Raw genomic sequence first — 19,621 nt, 5'->3', positions numbered from 1 at the left:
CGGTAAGCAAGAAAGACATTTTTAAGTTAAATGAATAAACAAGCAAGCATATATTATCACGAAAAAATAAGAAATAAAAATATGTATCCATGAAATGCGTATCTTATGATATATTTATTTATTTGATGGACTTATGCAGTCCATTCTAACAATGGTAAATACAATTTCGTATAATAAATACAAGCTCTAATAAAATACAATACAATTAAATAAAATCAAAGCTAGGATAAAAAAAATAAAAATTACTACCTCAAGACAAGATCTGGTCTATCTTCGTGAATTTTTAAATCTGTAAAGACCTACACCAAAAAAGTCCAGATCTTGTCTCGAGTTTACAAGACGACACAATCGGGACATTGGTGCATGCAGCCATAGTTTGTGCTGTGCTGATCAAGGAACAGCACATTATTATTTCGCAACCGGCGGATCGGAACATTGAATGCCACTTGTTCCAGTAACGATGGTACATCAATTAAGCCATTCAGCAAATTAAATATAAATATGAAGTCAATGTTATTTCTACGTTTTTGTAGACTTGAGATTTTGAGCATTGAGTCCATTTCTCCGTAAATAGTCTCCCCTCTCGAGGCCAATCATCCATGCTATTTTTCTTAGCAAACAATGTTGCACCGATTTGATATGATTTATCCAGCCTACATAGAACGGAGACCCCAGATCACTGATGCATATATATAAGAGTATTAAAACTTAGAAATCTCCACAAAAACAGAAAATCAGTTATTGATGCCAAAATAAATTATACATTAAACCTACCTACCTAAATAATAGCGTAATTTAAACCGTCTCTAAATCTTGCAGAAACAGATTTCAATTATACTAATTAACATAAAAACGAGGTTTTACTGTATATAATTTTTAATATATATATATTGTTGTACAAAACTGTCTGTCTATTAAAATGAAAAAAATGCCTTATGAATGCACTTGCCATTTCAAGTAATCATAATTATATTATAAGTAAATCAATTGTTAAAATAAATGTATTTAAAAAAACACAAATGTATTTTTTTATTGATTGATTTGGTGTTTATTTTGTAGAACTCCATATTTAAACTTATAATATTAGAAATCAAACACTGATTTGAGTCTACTGAACACTTTATTTTATTTTTATAAATATAAAAACAAAGTTCGCCTTGTTAGGGCATTTTCAAACGACTGTGACATTTGTTTGAAAACGCCCTAACAAGGCGAAACAATTGTCACGAAATTTTTGTTTTTATATTTGTAAAAATAAAATAAAGTGTTCAGTAGACTCAAATCAGTGTTTGATTCATCTTAATATTTATGTGAGAGAGTTTAAACCGGGGGGCGATTACAAACGATATATTCGTGGGTATGTATCCAGACGGTGTATTTAACTTTTTTACTATTATCTACCATGATATTACAATGCCGGCTCTGCCTACATGTCTATACGTGTTTTCAGAAAGATGAAAAAAAATGTGCATTATAACACGACTGATCATGGCTTCATATAACAAATTAGAGTTAGATGATTGGTATTCCAATGCAATGCCCTATGCACCAGTAGATGCAGCTAGAGAACAATGACGGATATTAAAATTTTCCGTTTGGAAATTTAAGAGTAAAATAATTTTTTAGTAAAACATTTTAAAATGTAAGTAAACTTTATTAATAAATAATAACATATTCATGCATTTTATAAAATAGACTTAAAATAAAATAAAATAAATAATAAATTAATAGTGTCCTTAATATTATTAAAATAACAGCATCATAAACCTTTTTTTGTGATCCATTTTTGATGACTCTGAAAAGAAAAAAATAATGATACTTGAATCTTTTTGATAATGATGGTTTTTAACTCTTAAAAGACAGTGGTAAATAATTCTCTACGCGCGGTGATGTAACACCGTGTTACCACAAGCAAAAGACTGAATTTTCTAAAGTTCAGACATTTAAAAAAAAACATGAAGACACTATTGAATAATTACATAATGTATAAAAATATAACAATGTTTGATTATGTCCAAATGCTTGCAGACTGGCTGGATTTCCTCCCTAGGGAGTTGTTCATATTTAAATTTATTTCAACAGAGAGGGAAAAAGTTTTCGAGAAGGGAATGTGGAAGTCTTGAAGAACATGGGCAGAATGGTGAATGTTACACAGTGTGTAAAGTGGCCACTTAAACCAGCCAATGATAGGTCATAAGCCCTGTAAATGCCTAGACTTCCATATTCCCTTCTCGAAAACTTTTTCCCTCTCTGTTGAAATAAATTTAAATATAAAAATATACGCTAAATAAATTAAAAATTATAAATACGCCGGTCATCTTACATGCCTGCGTGCATCCCCCATCACTGTCAATAACCGACTAAACCTTTTCTCACAAACACCGGCCTTATTTCTGTATGTCATGTTGTTTCTTATACATACACTGAGCACCTGTCTTTCCATAGAGAATGACAGTGAAGGTAAAATGTATAAAAATATTTTTCATTTAAAATTACCTGCTCAGCAATATGACGTAGTTGCAAATAAGTACTGTGTCCTCCTTCTAAAGCTAAGGACTTAAAAGAACCATGTGTTTTTTTAATCCCTTCATTGCTAGAGCCATGAAATTCTTCACAATTCAGTAGCTCGTATGGATGTCCGACTTCAATTACTCTTCCACTAAAAATAAAACACATATTAAATTGACTTATTCAAACATATATAAATAACATAATAATAATATTTATTTATATATCAGCGATATATAAATAAATAAATAAATCTTAGATTTGAGCAGAATGGTGAATGTTACACAGTGTGTACAGAGGCCACTTAAACCAACCATTGACAGGTCATAAGCCCTGTAGATGCCTAGACTTCTAAATTACTTTCTCTTAAATGTTCTTCATCTCTGTTGTAATACGTTAATAATCATTTCACCTGCTGAGCTAACTAACTCAGGAGAATGCAGAAAACCCGTTTTGATCTAACCCAAATCCTCACGGGTCACGGAGGACTCCTGAGCCACTCGCGTCGCTTCAAGATCTCCGAGATTGACAGCTGCCCATGTGATGATGAAACACCCCAAGATGTCCCTGATCTGTTGATGCATTGCCCCCTTTTCTTACATGGTCAGGTTAGTGCAAGACTTTGGTAAAATAAACCGAAGCAAGACCATTTAAAAAATTCAGAATATGGTTATATTTTAATGAGTTATTTTATCAGCTTCTTGATAATCCCGGTGATCTAAAGAACTCTCAATTAGCCCTTTGGAAATACACGGTTTTTCAGGGCCAGACTGCAAAACTTCAGAGAAACATTCCTAATGGCAAGCTTTAAAAAAAATCCTAATAAATTTTTCCCAAAAAGTCATTTTCAAAAAAAAAAAAAATTCTTTAAAGATCTCAAATTGTAGTAAACCTTAATTTCTCAAACCAGCAGTCCCTCCGCAATCCTCTAACCCTCTTCTACCCAGCCGCTTCACTTTTCCTCGTCTGGTGCGTATCGCTTCATTTGTCAAATACGTTTTTATTTTTAAAAAAATTGTTGAGGACGGGTAGGGGTTTGCGAAAGGGATGCTAGTCCGAGAAGTTAAGGATTTACTACATTTTTAGATTGTAATTTTTTTTTTTTAAATGACTTTTTGGAAAAATTTTGTTACGATTTTTTTAAAAGCTCACCGTGAGGAGAGTGTACCTCTGAAATTTTGCGGTCTGGCCCTAAAAAAAACGGGTATAAAGTTTTCCCAATTCTGGTTACACACCAAATATGTGGATTTTAGTATCATCCATATTTTTTTATTATTGAAAAAAATGTTAACAAAACAAGTATAAAATTTCAAGTGTTTTGTACATACATAATTAATAATAACGTTTCTACCTCTCTAATAGAGTGTTTATACTCGTGTTTAGAGTTTGTTTGACATTAATTTTTATTTATATAAATATATATATACGTCGGCCTCGTGGTGTAATGGTCAGCGCATTTGCCTACCATGCAAGAGGTCTCGGGTTCGATTCCCGATAGGGTTAATATGAACTATTTATTCAATAGGGTGTGATCATGCTTAAATATTTCATAGTCCCTGGGCTGGTACCTGAGGCGTAAAACTGATCATCTTACCTTCATGTAACAAAAATGATCAAGATACGCTGCGATGATGATGATATATATACAGTCGAACTCGGTTTTAATGATCACGGAAATAACGAGATCTTGGATGTATCGAAGAAACATTAGTTGACATTTTAGCTCATGGTTTTCTCCATACAATTATTCACTGTTATAACAAGCTACTTCTCGGACATACCAAGTAAAAATATTGTCAAAAATTATTTTTAAAAATCTTCAATTGTTAAAAACATCATTCTCGAAATAAGAATCTAAGTAATAAAATCTATACGGTCGGCTAACGTAAAGGATAAATACCGCTGGGCATCTAAGTACCTAATTGGATTTTTCTCCCACAATATTGAAAAATGAAAACACATGGTTTTTAAAAAATCCAAGCTTTGTGAACTTAGTAAGCGCCGGTTCGGCACATTGCTTCATTTTACAGCTGCTTTTGTAGTTTATGAATGACATGCTTGTTTCGGGGGCTTTTACGGGGCTTTTTTAGATTTTTTAATATTCTAGGCTTATTTCAATACACAATAAACATTACAAGTGGGTGATATCAAATGAGTTCTAGGCCAGATCAGTTAAAACCTTACCCCTGTAAAAAAATTCTGTATGAATTATATGTACACATATTTATTTACTTGTTTACTTAGTGACAATGTGCAATAGCGATTGTATAAAAAAACCTTTCTCTGATATATAACGAGTGACGCTTATGATGAGCAAATTCATGTGGTCCCATCTTCCTCGTAATAACCAAGTTCTACAGTCCGTTGTGGGCCCTGACCACCAGAATCTGTCTCCATTCCTCCCTGCACCCTTCGGCTCTTCTCCAGTTTGTCAGGCCAATTGCTCTAATGTCACTTTTCACATTATCCAGCTATTTTAATTTTGATCTGCCTCTGCTTCGTCTGCCTTCCGGAGCAGTAATAATACATTTTTATGGGATACGATTATGATTCATTCTGTGCACATGTCCCAAACATTGTAATCTTCTTATTTTGACAAACTGTGCGATGTTGGATTCGCCATCCAGTGTCTCTAATTCATGATTAAACTGTCTCCTCCACACCCCGTTTTGGTTGACAGCACCAAATATCTTCCTTAATATTTTTCTTTCAAATACTAATACCATGTTTTTATCTCTTTTAGTCAGAACCCAGAATTCAGCACCATATGCAATGACTGGTCTGAGGAAAGTTTTGTAAATAATGGTCTTAGTTTTTCTAGTGAGTAATTAGGATCCCAAATGTTTAAACAAGATACATTACATTTTATTTACACTTTATAAAACAAATTTCTCAAAATTAATTCCTTATACTTCTACAATAAAATTCCACTAACAATTTCTCATCATGAACACCAATCACAGTGTATCTTGATCATTTTTGTTTCATGAAGGTAAGATGTTCAGTCTTACACTTCAGGTACCAGTCCACGGACTATGGAGTATAATAGTGTAAAAACACCCTTTCAATAAATATTTCGTGTCCACCAACATTTTTTACTAACAAATGAATATTCTAATCTGCTTTAGAGCATCTCTAGTGTAAATAATAAATACCTTTCCATAACGATAACTTTGTCAGAATCCATGACGGTATGAAGCCGGTGCGCTATTGTTATGACTGTTCTGTCAGCAAACTTTCTTCTTATGGTCTTCTGGATCAGTTGGTCAGTCCTAAAATTATCAATTTATCACTGCAATCAATTATTTATCGTGCATTTACAATATAAACTTTAGGCCCTATGATCATCGAGACACTAATCAGTTTTGAGATGGGACAAAAAAACGAATTTCAAAACAAGTATCTTACTCGTAATCAACATTGGCTGTGGCCTCATCCATCAGTAGCACCTTGGCCCCCCTGAGGGAAGCCCTCGCCAGGCACAACAGCTGTCTCTGCCCCACGGAGAGGTTGGCCCCACCGTCCGACACTACGGAGCTTAAACCTCCAGTTAATTCTGTTATTGTTCCTTTCATCTCCACCTGCAAATTTCAGCTGTTGATTGCCTCTATTGTGCATATTTTTTAATTTATGAAGTTACTGTTTTAGGAAAACGCAGGGTAATGAGAGTGGGCGGGTCATCGGAGCCATGGCGATTGTACGGAAGCTATGCCCATTGAGTGACCTTAAGCACTCGGCCGTTTCTGTCAACCATCGAGAAAGTTTGCCTCGTGCGGGTGAGCCGTTAGCGCCCTGAGTCGAGTCACGAGAGACGGTTGAAGTTTTTCGGTCCGCGTTTATAAAAAAACTACCAATTGCCAGCGTCCAGGTGTGGATGAAGATATATTCTAATTGTATTATGTTTATGCTTATTAAGTACCTAGATTTGTCTTCTTGCAAGTGCCATTCGTCAAATTGTGATTGAAAGTATAATAAGATATAATGGATTTTTGTGCAACAAATACAGTATTCAAAACTGTGTCACTCGCACCACCCCAACCGATTATACCGTACTCCAAAATTGATTGGCACAATGCAAAATAAATCGTTAAAAGTTCTTGTACATTAATTATATTTCGAATTGCTTTGAATATACATAAACGCAAGTCTTTTAAGTTTATTAGTGATATTTTCAATCTGCTGTTTCCACTTTATTTATTTATTTGATGAAATTATACAGTCCATTCTAACGATGGTGAATACAATTTCTTATAATAAATACAGGCACTAATAAAATAAAATACAATTAAATAAAATTAAAGCTAGGACCAACAAAAAAAATTACTACCTACAAGATCCGGTCCATATTAGTGAATTTTTAAAACTATTAAGACTTACACCAAAAAAGTTATGATCTTGTTTCGAGTTTACAATACGACACAATCGGGACATTGGTGCATGCGAGCCATAGTTTGTGCTGTGTTGATCGAGGAACAGCACATTATTATTTCACAACCGGCGGATTGGAACATTGAATGCCACTTGTTCCAGTAGCGATGGTACATCAATTAAGCCATTCAGCAAATTAAACATAAATATGGAGTAAATGTTATTTCTACGTTTTTGTAGACTTGAGATTTTGAACATCGACTCCATTTCTCCGTAAGTGTAGTCTCCCCTCTCGAGCATGGATTATTGGCCATGCTACTTTTCTTAGCAAACGATAATGCACCGATTCAATATGATTTATCCGGCCTACATAGAAGGGAGACCAGATCGCGGAGGCATATTCTAAAAGAGGACGAACAAGTAAAAGATGGTAGTCACTGGGTAATGGGAGCTGTGGACGCGAAGTTGCGGAAAGTGGGCCCATAAAGAATGTTCTGGCAGCCATAGACCAGATTCTTATATTTGTGCTTTTTTTTTTATTTCTAATAAATATTTGCGTTCTTATGGTTTACCCAAATATTCAATTTTGACGGCCATTTTCAACGAGTTGTAAATAACTCACTATTAGAAAATGGGAATCAAGTTGAGGTAGAGTGGGATTCGAACCACGCACCTTTGAGCCGTGAGTCCGAGACACTAGCCACGGGACCACAACCCAATTCATTTTGTTTTCCTTTAATAATATAATAATTTTTCTTTAATAATAAAAAAAAAAAGATCTTTATTTCATTGTTTTGTTTAAATAGTTTGAATATAAAAATGTTTCCGGTTTCCGCTTTAATGCCTCCGCACCTAGTAAGGAACGTTTTGACCATAGAAAAAAAGAGTATAATTTGTATAATTTGACATTTCAACCAGAGATTATGTCAACTTTCTAGCTTTTTCTAAATCGAAACGTTCGTAAAAACAACCATAACATAGAAATGAGCAAATTACGATAGACTAAATGAAGTAATCAAAGCAATGTTCCATAGATTCTTGTCAGGTCAGTGAAAGTAAGAACGCCAACTGTTTCATGACATCACTACTGAAAAGTGACACACTGATTACAGTCATTTGGCGCGGTATTTGATAATGTAACTTTAAAAAATCATATCTTTGTAAATAACTCACAAAAATAAATAAATATATTTTTGCTTAGTTAAATAGTACGCCAATAGAAAATAAATAAATGAAAAAACAGTGGAATTCCTCATTCCCCGCTCTCCCCTGCATAGAAAACTCTTTACCTCTTCTAGGGCTTCCCATAATTCCTGGTCGCTGTGATTGCTCCAAGGATCCAGATTATCTCGAAGACTTCCACTGAACAAGACAGGCTCTTGGGGGATGATGCTCATCCCGGATCTCAAATCGTGCAGTCCTAAACACTTCGTGTCCACTCCAGACAGAAGAATCACTCCTTCAGTTTCTGCCATCCTAAATAATGGTTATAAAATACAATGTTATGATTATTTCCAAATCTTTGCTGACGAATGCTCGGTCTCTTAACCGCTTAGAATTTTATCGTAATATCTGAAAAGATGCAGAGGAATCATCGCATGTTAATGAAATTAATCTTAATATATATATAATTCATATTTAAATTTATTTCAACAGAGAGGGAAAATTTTTGAGAAGGGGATATGGAAGTCCAGGCATTTACAGGGCTTATGACCTGTCATTGGCTGGTTTAAGTGGCCACTTTACACACTGTGTAACATTCACCATTCTGCCCATGTTTGAACATCCACATTTCCTCAAATCTTCCATCTGTTGACTTTTGTGAACTTAAATCAGCCAATGACAGGTCATAAGCCCTGTAAATGCCTGGACTTCCATATCCCCTTCTCAAAAAAATTCCCTCTCTGTTGAAATAAATTTGAATATGAACAAAACTCCCTAGGGAGGAAATCCAGCCAGTCTGCAAGCATTTGGACATAATCAAACATTGTTATATATAATTCCTCTGTACGTGTGATGTCACCAAACTCCTCCTAAACGGTTTAACCTTTTTACGTGCGATTTTTAGAGAAATATAGATCTTCGCGCTGTGCGTGTTCTTAGATATTAAAATCTTCAATCCAATATGTAAAAAAAAAGTAAGGAGCATAAACATAAATAATAAATGTTTTATTCATCGATCTACCACGGTTGCATTCGAGGAGAGTGCATTTTCCAAAAAATGGAAAGATGAGTTTAGTGGAAGGAGGAGTTCAGTGACGTCACACGTACAGAGGAATTATATATATATATAAAGATAAGAAAAACTCCACTTAAGAAAAAAACAAAATCACAAAATAGCTTAATGTATAAAGGGTTAAAACTGTATGATGAGATGCCTGAAAGTATGAAGAATGAAAGAAAACTTACGGATTTAAAAAAAAAATGTTATGTTTATTGTAATAATGTAGTTATGTAAGAAATATTTAATAAGTATTTGTTATAATTGTAAATATATTAGTTAATATACAATGTAATATTAACTAACTTAAGTAAATAAATAAATAAAAATAAATATAAAGTGTGTATGTATACAGGGTGGCCGCAGAAGTGACATCCAAAGGTAAAATGTAGGTGCCTCATATTGAGGAGTATCCGAATCACCCTCATGTATATTCCGCAATTTTGCGTAGTTTTCGAGTTATGATTTTTTAATTTTTTGAAAATTTTCGACCGGGTCGGTTTTGTGTTTTTTTATTTTTTTATTTCTGGTATGTTTTTTAAAAACTAATGTCAAAAAAATGTGTTATCACGCATAAAATAATCAGCTTCGTAACATTAATAGAAGCTAAAAGAGTGTTGACCTTAAATGCAGAATTTAAGTTTAAACGAGTCAGACGTCAGGCTTGAGCTTTCAACTTAAATTAAAAATTTTAAAAGGCTCTTCCTTGGTTTCTGAGTAACTTGATTAATAAAATAATAACTCAGATTGTCAAAAAAACAAAATTGTAATTTTGTTAGTGTTGCCAGAGTAGTCAATTTTTTACGCTACTTTGCTCATATTATAATGAGAGAACTAACGAAAATTGGGCCTCTCAGATTAAACAACGCCGTGGTGGACGTTTGACTGACATTATCTTTAAAACATGGTGGCATCAAATATTATTTAATATTAGTGTAGTGGTCAGCGCATTTGCCTAAAACGCAAGAGGTCTCGGGTTCTATTCCCGGCATGGTTGACATGAAATATTATAATTTTTTGAAGTGTTTTTACACTACAATATTTCATAGAAATGTAAGACTGATCGTCTTACATTCATGTTACAAAAAATGATCAAGATAGGCTGCGATTGGTGTATCAATGCAGTGTCCTATGCACCATTAGGTGCGGAAAGGGGAATGATGGAAAAATATCCGCTTTATATGAAGTTCAAAATTCAAGTATTCTTATTAAATGACCCTTCACTTATCTACTCTGTTGTGTCAACCAATGTTTTCGCGAGTACAATAAAATTTTAGAGAAATTAACAATTCCTTTTTTTTTTAAATCTTACATTTGTGTTATGATAATATTCTTTGTGATTTGGTAAATTAAGCGGCGACTTCACGCATGCGCATGGCGAAAGTGGGGCAATGTAGGAGTTTTTTGGACACAGTTTGATGTATTCATATGATTCTACGCTTCTTCTGGACTATTCTTAATTCTATGATTTTTACCTATATAAAGCCGCTATGATAGAGCTTTTCCCAGCTCCAGTCCTTCCGACTATTCCGACCTTTTCTCCGCTTTCCACATCCAGACTGACGTCCTTCAGGACATACTGAGCATCTTCTCCTTTATCATATTTCAAATACACGTTCCTCATTTTTACTTCACCTAAAATCAATAAAACATCAAATGTAATTAAATTAAATTAAAAATATGCAGTGACAGCTAAATTAGTACACACAGAAAATACCAAATGCACCGCATCTATTAAGATGCACCTGTCACGTGAAGATAAGGTGATCAGTTTTACGCTTCGGGTACCAGGACATAGACAGTGAATTATGTCTGTGGAAAAATCATATTTCAAACCAATTTTTTACATATTTTTTTATTTGTTTATTTTTACACACATGACAAAAAATAGATGAATGGTCGATAGGTCTTGACTGGGATGATGCCAGGTTTTGAATAGGTTGATGCTAGGTTTTCGTCAGTTCTCCCGATTGGTTCGTTTACGGCAAGCAACCCGGATATCCTTCACAGCTCTCATTTAATTGATTCGTTCAAAGTAGTGCGTTTTTATTATTTTTTTCGTACATTTTCAAGAAACTTTGCAGAACAATTTAATGCTCTAATTTTTCCGCGCCTAAGAAAATATATTTTTTTTCCAAGTTCTTCATTTCAAGAAAAAGGGTATTTTCATTAAGGGCTCTACAATTCTTTAAAAAAAAAATTTTTTAAATTTATTTACAAAATACTCTTGAACTAAAGTCCTGCTGAGTTGCATACATACAACTCGTCAGCAGGTTCTTATAAATTGTATCGATTATTTAAACTTAACCTACATTTACAATAATTTTACTTGAAAAACATTACATATTACATTATGAAAAATTAAAAACTATCACTAATACAAAAAACTTTTTTCTATTAACCATAATTTTAGCAAACGTCTCACTCCTGTATTTAACTCAGTATTGTTTGGTAACATGTTGAATATTTCAGGTATACTGTATTGCAGTGTCCTTTTGCCATATTTATTGCAATATCTATAGTCCTTGAAATGTAACATGATTTGAATGACAGTTGTCAGAAAAAGTGATGACATAGCTTTGTAGTAACGTCAAAGGAGTTATTTATCTTGACACACGAAAAATCTTTTGTATCTGGCGTGTCAATTATTTTTTTTAATACAATGCTTGAAACATAAATCAACATTAATTTATAAAATCAGCTTTTAAACTAAAAGAAAACTAAAATAAACCTAAATATTAACGACGTTCTTACAAGGTTACATCATTTTGATAAAACGTTAGAGATGAGAAAAAATTGATCAATGTAAATTGATCAAATAAAAAAATAATTCATTTGATGTTGTTCATGAAAATAGTATGAATGTCTCATTTTTTGGTATATAATTGTGTTAAACACACTAAAATAGGCTTGTTTTTGCGTTTTTTATATCAATTTTCGGAAACAGAGTTTCATGATTGCATGAAATAACTGATAAAATCGATTTGATCAGTGATCAGTTCGCATCACTAATAAAATTCGTTTGACAGCTGTCATTCTAATCAAGCTAAATTTTAAGGACTTTAGGAACAGCTAGCTCTAGTACAGCCATACTAGTACACCTGGTGTTGTAATCATTTGCCTACTTGTGTTTATACTCGGAGTGCGACGCATGCTGACAAATCAATTTGTACCAAAGTAGAGCCCTAACAGATAATTTAATTACAGATTTATACATCAATGATAATGAAATATTGTCTCTGGCGGTATACATCTTTATGTAGTAGCAATTTGATGTTCCCTAATCATACGATATGCGTGGGACCAATGCGAGGCGAGCTTTCTGAAGAAGGACAGTATTGCATCAGCGTAAGCGATTTGATTTTAAAAACAGTTTTTTCTGTCTCCTGGAAAAGGTTGATTTAGCGAAATGGCGGTTATGCACGCGGACCGACGGAAACACTTTTTATTTTCTTAATTTTTCTAGTTTTTGGGTCTACGATTGATAAAATAAATTATCACTAATACTCTGTTATTTAAGTACTAGTGCAGTGCTCTATGCACCACTAGATTCGGTAGGAAATGTTGATGATGAAAAGAGAAAATCAGTTGAATTTTTTTACCATTTGTTGGCCATGTCTTTATGTTTACGTCTGGGTATACATTTTCAAACAAGGCTGTATCTGTTTCAAGAGGAGGTTCTGAAGGAATATTGGAATATTCTGTGATCCTTTCAACCTAGAATAAAGATGCAGTTGGTAAATATATATATTTATTAAGGACAGTGCGGAAGGGTACATTAGGGTGGGCCGATATTTTGAAAAAAAAGGGGTCTTAAAAGATGCCTTTTGGATTACTCAGAATACAAAAATTATCAAAAAAAAAATGATACTACTTTTGGCCTTCAACCAGAGCTTGAAGTTTTCGAAAAAGTCAATTTTTTGCGCTTAATGTAAGAAAATCAGTCCAATTAAATTATACAATGTGTATTAATCCTTATTAAATAAGCATCTAAGGGCGTGAGTTGCACTTTATTTTATTTTATTTTTATTTTATTTTATTCTTTTTTCACGCCCATAAGGCAAGACATGAAAATTTTACAAAATATAAGTATATAAACAACATTAAATTTAAAAAATACAATATAAAGCAACAAAAGATAGAACAGTGTTAAGAAGTAAAGTTGGTATAAAAAAAAAGAAGATGAGTATATAAACAACATAGATTTAAAAAAAAAACACAATATAAAGAAATAAAATACAGGAACAGTGTTAAGAAGTATAGTTGGTATAAAAATAAAAAGATGAGAATATTAACAACAAAAATTTAAAAAAAATACAATATAAAGTAATAAAATATAGAACTGTGAACTATCACTATCACTATCACTAACTAAACTATCACTTTGTTTTATAATAAATAGGTAGCATTGTTTTATGAGCCATTGTTTTCATGTTGTCAATATTAGCCAGGCGCTCAACGGAATCAGTTCCGCGGAGTGTAAACTTTTTCCATTTTGGTAGTTTTAAAACGTGTTCGAATTTGTAATGTGTTTAAGTTATATCTTTACTAACAAAAACATCTTTTTTCAATATTGATAATTAACAAAATGTTCAGACTGTTAAAAATTTTAAGCTTAGGTTGAGGGCCAAAAGAAGTATCGATATTTTTTTAAATAATATTTACGTCCAATGTGATCCAAAATCCAACTTTTTAGACCCCTTTTACTTTGGCGTCTAAAAAAAAAAACTTTATATAAAATTTAACTTAATCGGTCTACTCTAATGTACATTACTGGACTGTAAAATAAATCAATTTAAATAAGAAAATAAGTATAATCACAAATCACAACTTATGACGTCAAAACAATTATACGCTAAAACAATACTCATTTACAGATTAAAAAACTACTCTTACTCAAATGAAAGACTAAACTCTTACAATACATCACATATTAATAAGATTATCACTAGATCCTCAACACAAAGACAACTTAAACAAAGACAAACTAATACCACTCTCGGACAAAAAGATTTTGAGTATTATTCGATTAAAATCTATAACCTACTTCCACTATCAATTAAAACAATTGGTAACGAGAAAATGTTCAAAAAGGCTATAAAAAATGGATAGTGGAGCTAGGTATAAGTAAAATGGATTTTTTCATTCGCCCAAACCAATATTGAATCAACTGCTCCACAAGTGTATAGGTTATGTTTGGTTTTTGTTCTTTCATTGTGCGTTTTGTAATATAAATAATATAGATGTACATAAATTGATTGTTAATAAATAAATACTTAGTGTTTACAACTGTCCGAATATTTTGTTAATTATTTCTGTTTATTAAGTAAATTTTCTTTGTTTATTCTCAAATGTAAAAGTATTTAAAAAAAAGTATATTGTCAAGTTTCGGCACGGGTAACCCCACCCCAGTGAGGTCACATTATTTTCATTATTAATTATAGTTTGTAAGAGAAAAAATATGAATAAATAAATTAAAATAAATACTTACAGATGTCATCTGATTCTCTACTTCTGCAGTTTGCCTCATTCCCGTTTGACACATCATTACGAGACCCATAACTTGAGTCATTGCAAGCCCTACCTTGCCGCCAAATGTTCCTGAAATTAAAGCAATCACTGCATGTGATGGTATTGGCTGTGTAGGATTATCGTGAGTGCTGGAGATCCTGCTCCAGTAGAAGGTGAGCAGAAGAATCAGAAAGAAGTGAGTTTTCATCATAATTCATCTTCATTCCCTTTCCGCACCTAATGGTGAATAGGCCACTGCATTGGTACACAAATCGCAGCGTATCTTGATCGTGATTCATGAAGGTTAGATTTTCAGTTTTACGCTACAGGTGTTAGTCCAGAGACTACGAAATATTCCAGTGCGAAAATACCCTTTCAAATAAATATTTCATGTTAACCATGTCGGGAATAGAACCCGAGACCTCTTGTGTGAGCCAACGCAATGACCACTACACCACGAGGCCAACAGATGTGTTTATTAGGAGCATAAAAATATTTTTAAATATATAATTTTAAATTCTGCAAAAACGGTTCATTGCATTAGCTACGCCCCTAATACGTCACGATTCGTATAATTTTTTTAACATTGTTGTTTGCGGCAGTTTTTTTTTAAATAGAACTCAAATAATTAACATATTACAACAGAGATGAAGAACATTTAAGAGAAGGCAATATAGAAGTCTAGGCATCTACAGGGCTTATGACCTGTCAATGGCTGGTTTAAGTGCATATTGTTGATAAATTACCTGGTCCATGAAGAAGTATAGAAATTGAAAAAATAATATTTTCAGGCGTTGCCTAGTATGTAGGTGAAATAATTCAATTAGATGAATCTCACCCGCATAAATAAAGGTTTCAGCTCTTTAACTTCACATACATCAACAGATGAAAGAATTGAAGGAATATAGATGTTCAAATATAGGCAGAATGGTGAATGTTACACAGTGTGTAAAGTGGCCACTTAAATCAGCCATTGACAGGTTATAAGCCCTGTAGATGCCTAGACTTCTATATTGCCTTCTCTTAAATGTTCTTCATTTCTGTTGTAAAATGTTAACCGTAAGTACTCATCAAGTTTATTATACAGCCACTTAAACCAGCCAATGACAGGTCACAAGACCAGTAAATGCCTGGACATCTGTATTGCCTTTTCTAATGTGTTTTTCATCCCTGTTGTAATTTGTTAACTTTATTTCTTATTGTTTGTTACTTTATTTTTTTACTTTGAACCTTGAAATAGGCAGAATGGTGAATGTTACATAGTGTGTAAAGTGGCCACTTAAACCAGCCATTGACAGGTCATAAGCCCTGTAGATGCCTAGACTTCTATATTGCCTTCTCTTAAATGTTCTTCATCTCTGTTGTAATATGTTAATATAAACAGCTCCCCAAATTTGGACAAACTCAAAATATTGTTCTCAAATAATGTACTACCTTGTGAAGTGAAAAGTAAGAAGCTATATGTGACAACTGCCAGATATAAGCTGCAGATTACATCCATCCAGAAGGCGAAGGCCCGGTTGGAGTTGATAACGAGAGTCCATACTGAGGAATGCAGATCTTGATGCCTGTCGAATTCCACTCTCAGAGTTTGACTGGCTCCGTCGGAAGATCTGACGGTTTCCAGGCCAGACAGGGTAGCGTTCACGTGAGTGAACGCAGGCGATCTACCTGCAATGTCAAATTTTGAAATGAAAAAAAAAAAAGATTCTTTTTTTAAATTTATGTATAACTAACTAACTAACCATCACGCCATTTCCACGGAGGGGTAGGCAGAGAGGATAGAACGCCACACCACTCTGTCCTGGCACACTTCCTTTGCTTCCTTCACATTCATACATCTTCTCATGCACGCACGTCGATTATTCCGACTTTTCACATGACCACTTTCAAGAATTTGTTGTACTTGATCATGCCATGTCTTTCTCGGCCTTCCTCGACTTCTACAACCAGACACATTCGCATCATAAATCTTTTTAGCCGTTCTTTCATCATTCATTCGCTCCACATGACCGAACCATCGCAAAAGACCTTTCTTAATTTTGTCGATAATGCTTAACTCAGCCTTGCATTCTGCTCTAATTTCGACATTAGGGCACCTATCATACATTGTTTTTCCGCACATTCGCCTGAGGGATCGCATTTCAACAGCATTCAGTCTACTTTCGTCCCTTTTTTTCCAACTCCATGCTTCGCTTCCATACATTAGGGTTGGTACCAGAGCTCCATTAATTTATGTATAGTTTTATTTATTTATACAGGATTTCTTCAATCTCTTGTAAACGCCAATCATAAAGTACATATAAATAATATCGAAAGAATTCAACATAAATTTTTACTATTTACAACAGGGATGGAGAATACCTTAAATAAGGGAATATGGAAGTCAAGGCATTTACAGGGCTTATGACCTGTCATTGGCTGGTTTAAGTGGCCACTTTACACACTGCAGGTGGAAGAATTGAAGAAATATGGATGTTCATACATGGGCAAAATGGTGAATGTTACACAGTGTGTAAAGTGGCCACTTAAACCAGCCAATGACAGGTCATAAGCCCTGTAAATGCCTTGACTTCCATATTCCCTTATTTAAGGTATTCTCCATCCCTGTTGTAATTTGTTAATCTTAATGACCCCCGAGGGGGTGAAATCCAGTCTTTTGTCTATGAACATTTGGACAAACTCAAATATTGTAATAAATGTTTACGTATCCTTAATTTTAAATTAGGTATTTCAGTTTAACACATTGATTAAACATACTTGAATAAATATTTAAATTTACACACATTAGAAACTAGAAGAAAGTTAAATGATTTGTTATTTTTATTTAAAATATTAAATTCAATATTCGCAAACATCATCCTTCCATTTTTCTTGCATGCATTCTCTTCAAATGCAACCCTAATAATAATAATAATGTTTGGATAATTTATATGGCGCCATTTTTGTGAAAATCACCAACACAAAGGCGCTGTACAATAAATAAATATCCCAGCACGTCTTGCAGCTACAGAGCGCATGGACGGTTGGGATTCTAGTTCCTTGATTACAATTATGATATATAGGAGCTAGATAACAGCACGTCTTGCAGCTACAGAGGGCATGAACAGTAAGAAATCTAGCCCCTTTTTACATTTTTATTTTTAAACATTTTATTTGACAATGAAGTTTAGAACTGATTACAGTCATTTGGCGCGGTATTTGATAAATGTAACTTTAAACAATCATATCTTTGTAAATAACGCACAAAATAAATAAATATATTTTTGCTTAGTTAAATAGTACGCTAATAGAAAATAAATAAATTATAAAACAGTGGAATTCCTCATTGGAGACGAGGAACTAGAATCCCAACCGTCCATGTGCTCTGTAGCTGCAAGACATGCTGGGATATTTATTTATTGTACAGTGCCCTTGAGGTGATTTTCACAAAATGGCGCTATATAAATTATCCAAACATATATAAAATGTTGAACATAACAAAAATTTCACCAATTCATCTAACACATTGCTTACACAAGCTTTTATTATATTGGTTATGAAAATTGATTTCTTTTGATTATGAATACCTAAGGGAAAAGACACAAACGAAGAAAATTAACAAAATAATAATTTTAATTAAAATCACTTACATATTCCTTCCAGTCTCTTTAAACTCCGTCCTGCTCCGATATACACTACTCTCACAAAATACAAAAGAATAACAACAATAATTGTTGGAATGAGAAGCCATATGTTAACAATACAAACGACTATCAGAATTCCCAGCGTTTCCAAAAAGAACTGAAAATAAAATTTTAACATCATTATTTTGCAACAGAAATGGACAGCATGTTTGATAAAAGAACAGGTTGTAAGTAAGGAAATTTCTTCATGAAGTTGATTATTTGAGATAATTGCTGAATGTATATTGCGTGGTTTTGATTTGAGTGAAGTATATCGTCACCTAACTTGAAAAACTCGTAAATCCACAAATGGTCAAAAATTTCATTTTGGTGTTTTTTTTAGGACTTCAAATAGTATATGCATGTAAACGTCTTGTATTGGGTGCTACTTAAGTTGTGCCCACTTTTTTCCAAATTTAAAAATGAGCGCTGAAAGATTAAAAAATAGTGAAGGCGCGGCCATTCGAATGTCAATTTTCCGATCTACATAAATTAGGGAGAAAATACAGGAATACGTTTACAGGAGTATATAAAGAAAAGTCAGAGCGCATTTCCTCTTTGGTGTAAACAAAAATTCCGATAGCACACACTTTGTCATCCATATACAGGGTGTTCTTTAAACCCTGTCACATCCGAAACCACGATGATCAGTATGGGCAAGAAGACATATTAGCATATTTAAAACAATATTTAGAATGAATAATTTTTTTTAAACAAAATATTTTTAAAAAACAAATGGTTGCTGACTTCTGCAGGGGAGAAGTGAGGAGGCGTAGCCGCGCGTTTGACAGTGTATCAGACTCCCCCCCTCCTTCCTTCTCGTTTCTTCCCTGCAGAAGTAGGCAACCAGTTGTTTTATTTGATATTTTATTTTTGTAAATTTTATTTGTTCTAAAAAATTATTTAAATGTGCCAATATGTCTTCTTGCTCATACTGATCATCGTGGTTTCGGATGTGACAGGGTTTAAAGAACCTCTAAATATATGCAAACACATATATGCGCACAAACATATAAATTCATACATAAGCATGCATATATAAAACGTACACATGCATTACGTACGGTGCATATACGAATACATATGGTCGGCCTAACTTCCAAAATTTGTATATCCGAAACTTACTTTTTATCAGGGAAGACTAAAAACCATTTTTTCTTCAGTGGCGAAATTGTACAGAAGGTTTTTTCGATATTTTTCAAATAATGCACCTAATATATTCGTAGTTTTGCAATATTTTAAAAAAATGTATCCGAAGAAAACTTCTACAAACAAAAAAACAGCTATAATTCGATACAGATGTGTAAGTTTGGGATTTACGAATTTTGCAAGTTAGGTCGACCGTTTG

General features: G+C 33.3%; 1 protein-coding gene across 3 annotated transcripts in view; it reads right to left on the bottom strand.

Moving 5' to 3' along the window:
* Positions 1 to 1,639: 1,639 nt before the first annotated feature.
* LOC148271609 (putative multidrug resistance-associated protein lethal(2)03659) overlaps positions 1,640 to 19,621 on the bottom strand; it is a 59,917-nt gene continuing 41,935 nt past the window's right edge. For 2 of the 3 annotated variants that reach the window (XM_088241176.1, XM_088241177.1), the window contains 10 exons: positions 18,241 to 18,391; positions 16,043 to 16,279; positions 14,589 to 14,698; positions 12,700 to 12,814; positions 10,573 to 10,732; positions 8,166 to 8,352; positions 5,917 to 6,089; positions 5,664 to 5,780; positions 2,497 to 2,659; positions 1,640 to 1,795 (listed from right to left, as the gene is read on the bottom strand). In XM_088241176.1, coding sequence (XP_088097302.1) covers positions 1,760 to 1,795; positions 2,497 to 2,659; positions 5,664 to 5,780; positions 5,917 to 6,089; positions 8,166 to 8,352; positions 10,573 to 10,732; positions 12,700 to 12,814; positions 14,589 to 14,698; positions 16,043 to 16,279; positions 18,241 to 18,391 — 1,449 coding nt within the window. In that variant the 3' untranslated portion in view covers positions 1,640 to 1,759. Of the gene's footprint in view, positions 1,796 to 2,496; positions 2,660 to 5,663; positions 5,781 to 5,916; positions 6,090 to 8,165; positions 8,353 to 10,572; positions 10,733 to 12,699; positions 12,815 to 14,588; positions 14,699 to 16,042; positions 16,280 to 18,240; positions 18,392 to 19,621 lie in introns of those variants that run through there. The other variant, XR_015825060.1, reaches the window with a different exon arrangement.

This window comes from Micrasema longulum, unplaced genomic scaffold, assembly GCF_059751315.1.
Source record: "Micrasema longulum isolate JH-2025_06_02 unplaced genomic scaffold, ASM5975131v1 h1tg002770l, whole genome shotgun sequence".
In the NCBI taxonomy this organism is placed as follows: Eukaryota; Metazoa; Arthropoda; class Insecta; order Trichoptera; family Brachycentridae; genus Micrasema; species Micrasema longulum.
Note: the sequence above shows the minus strand (reverse complement) of the source record. Positions and strands in the feature narration are given on the sequence as shown.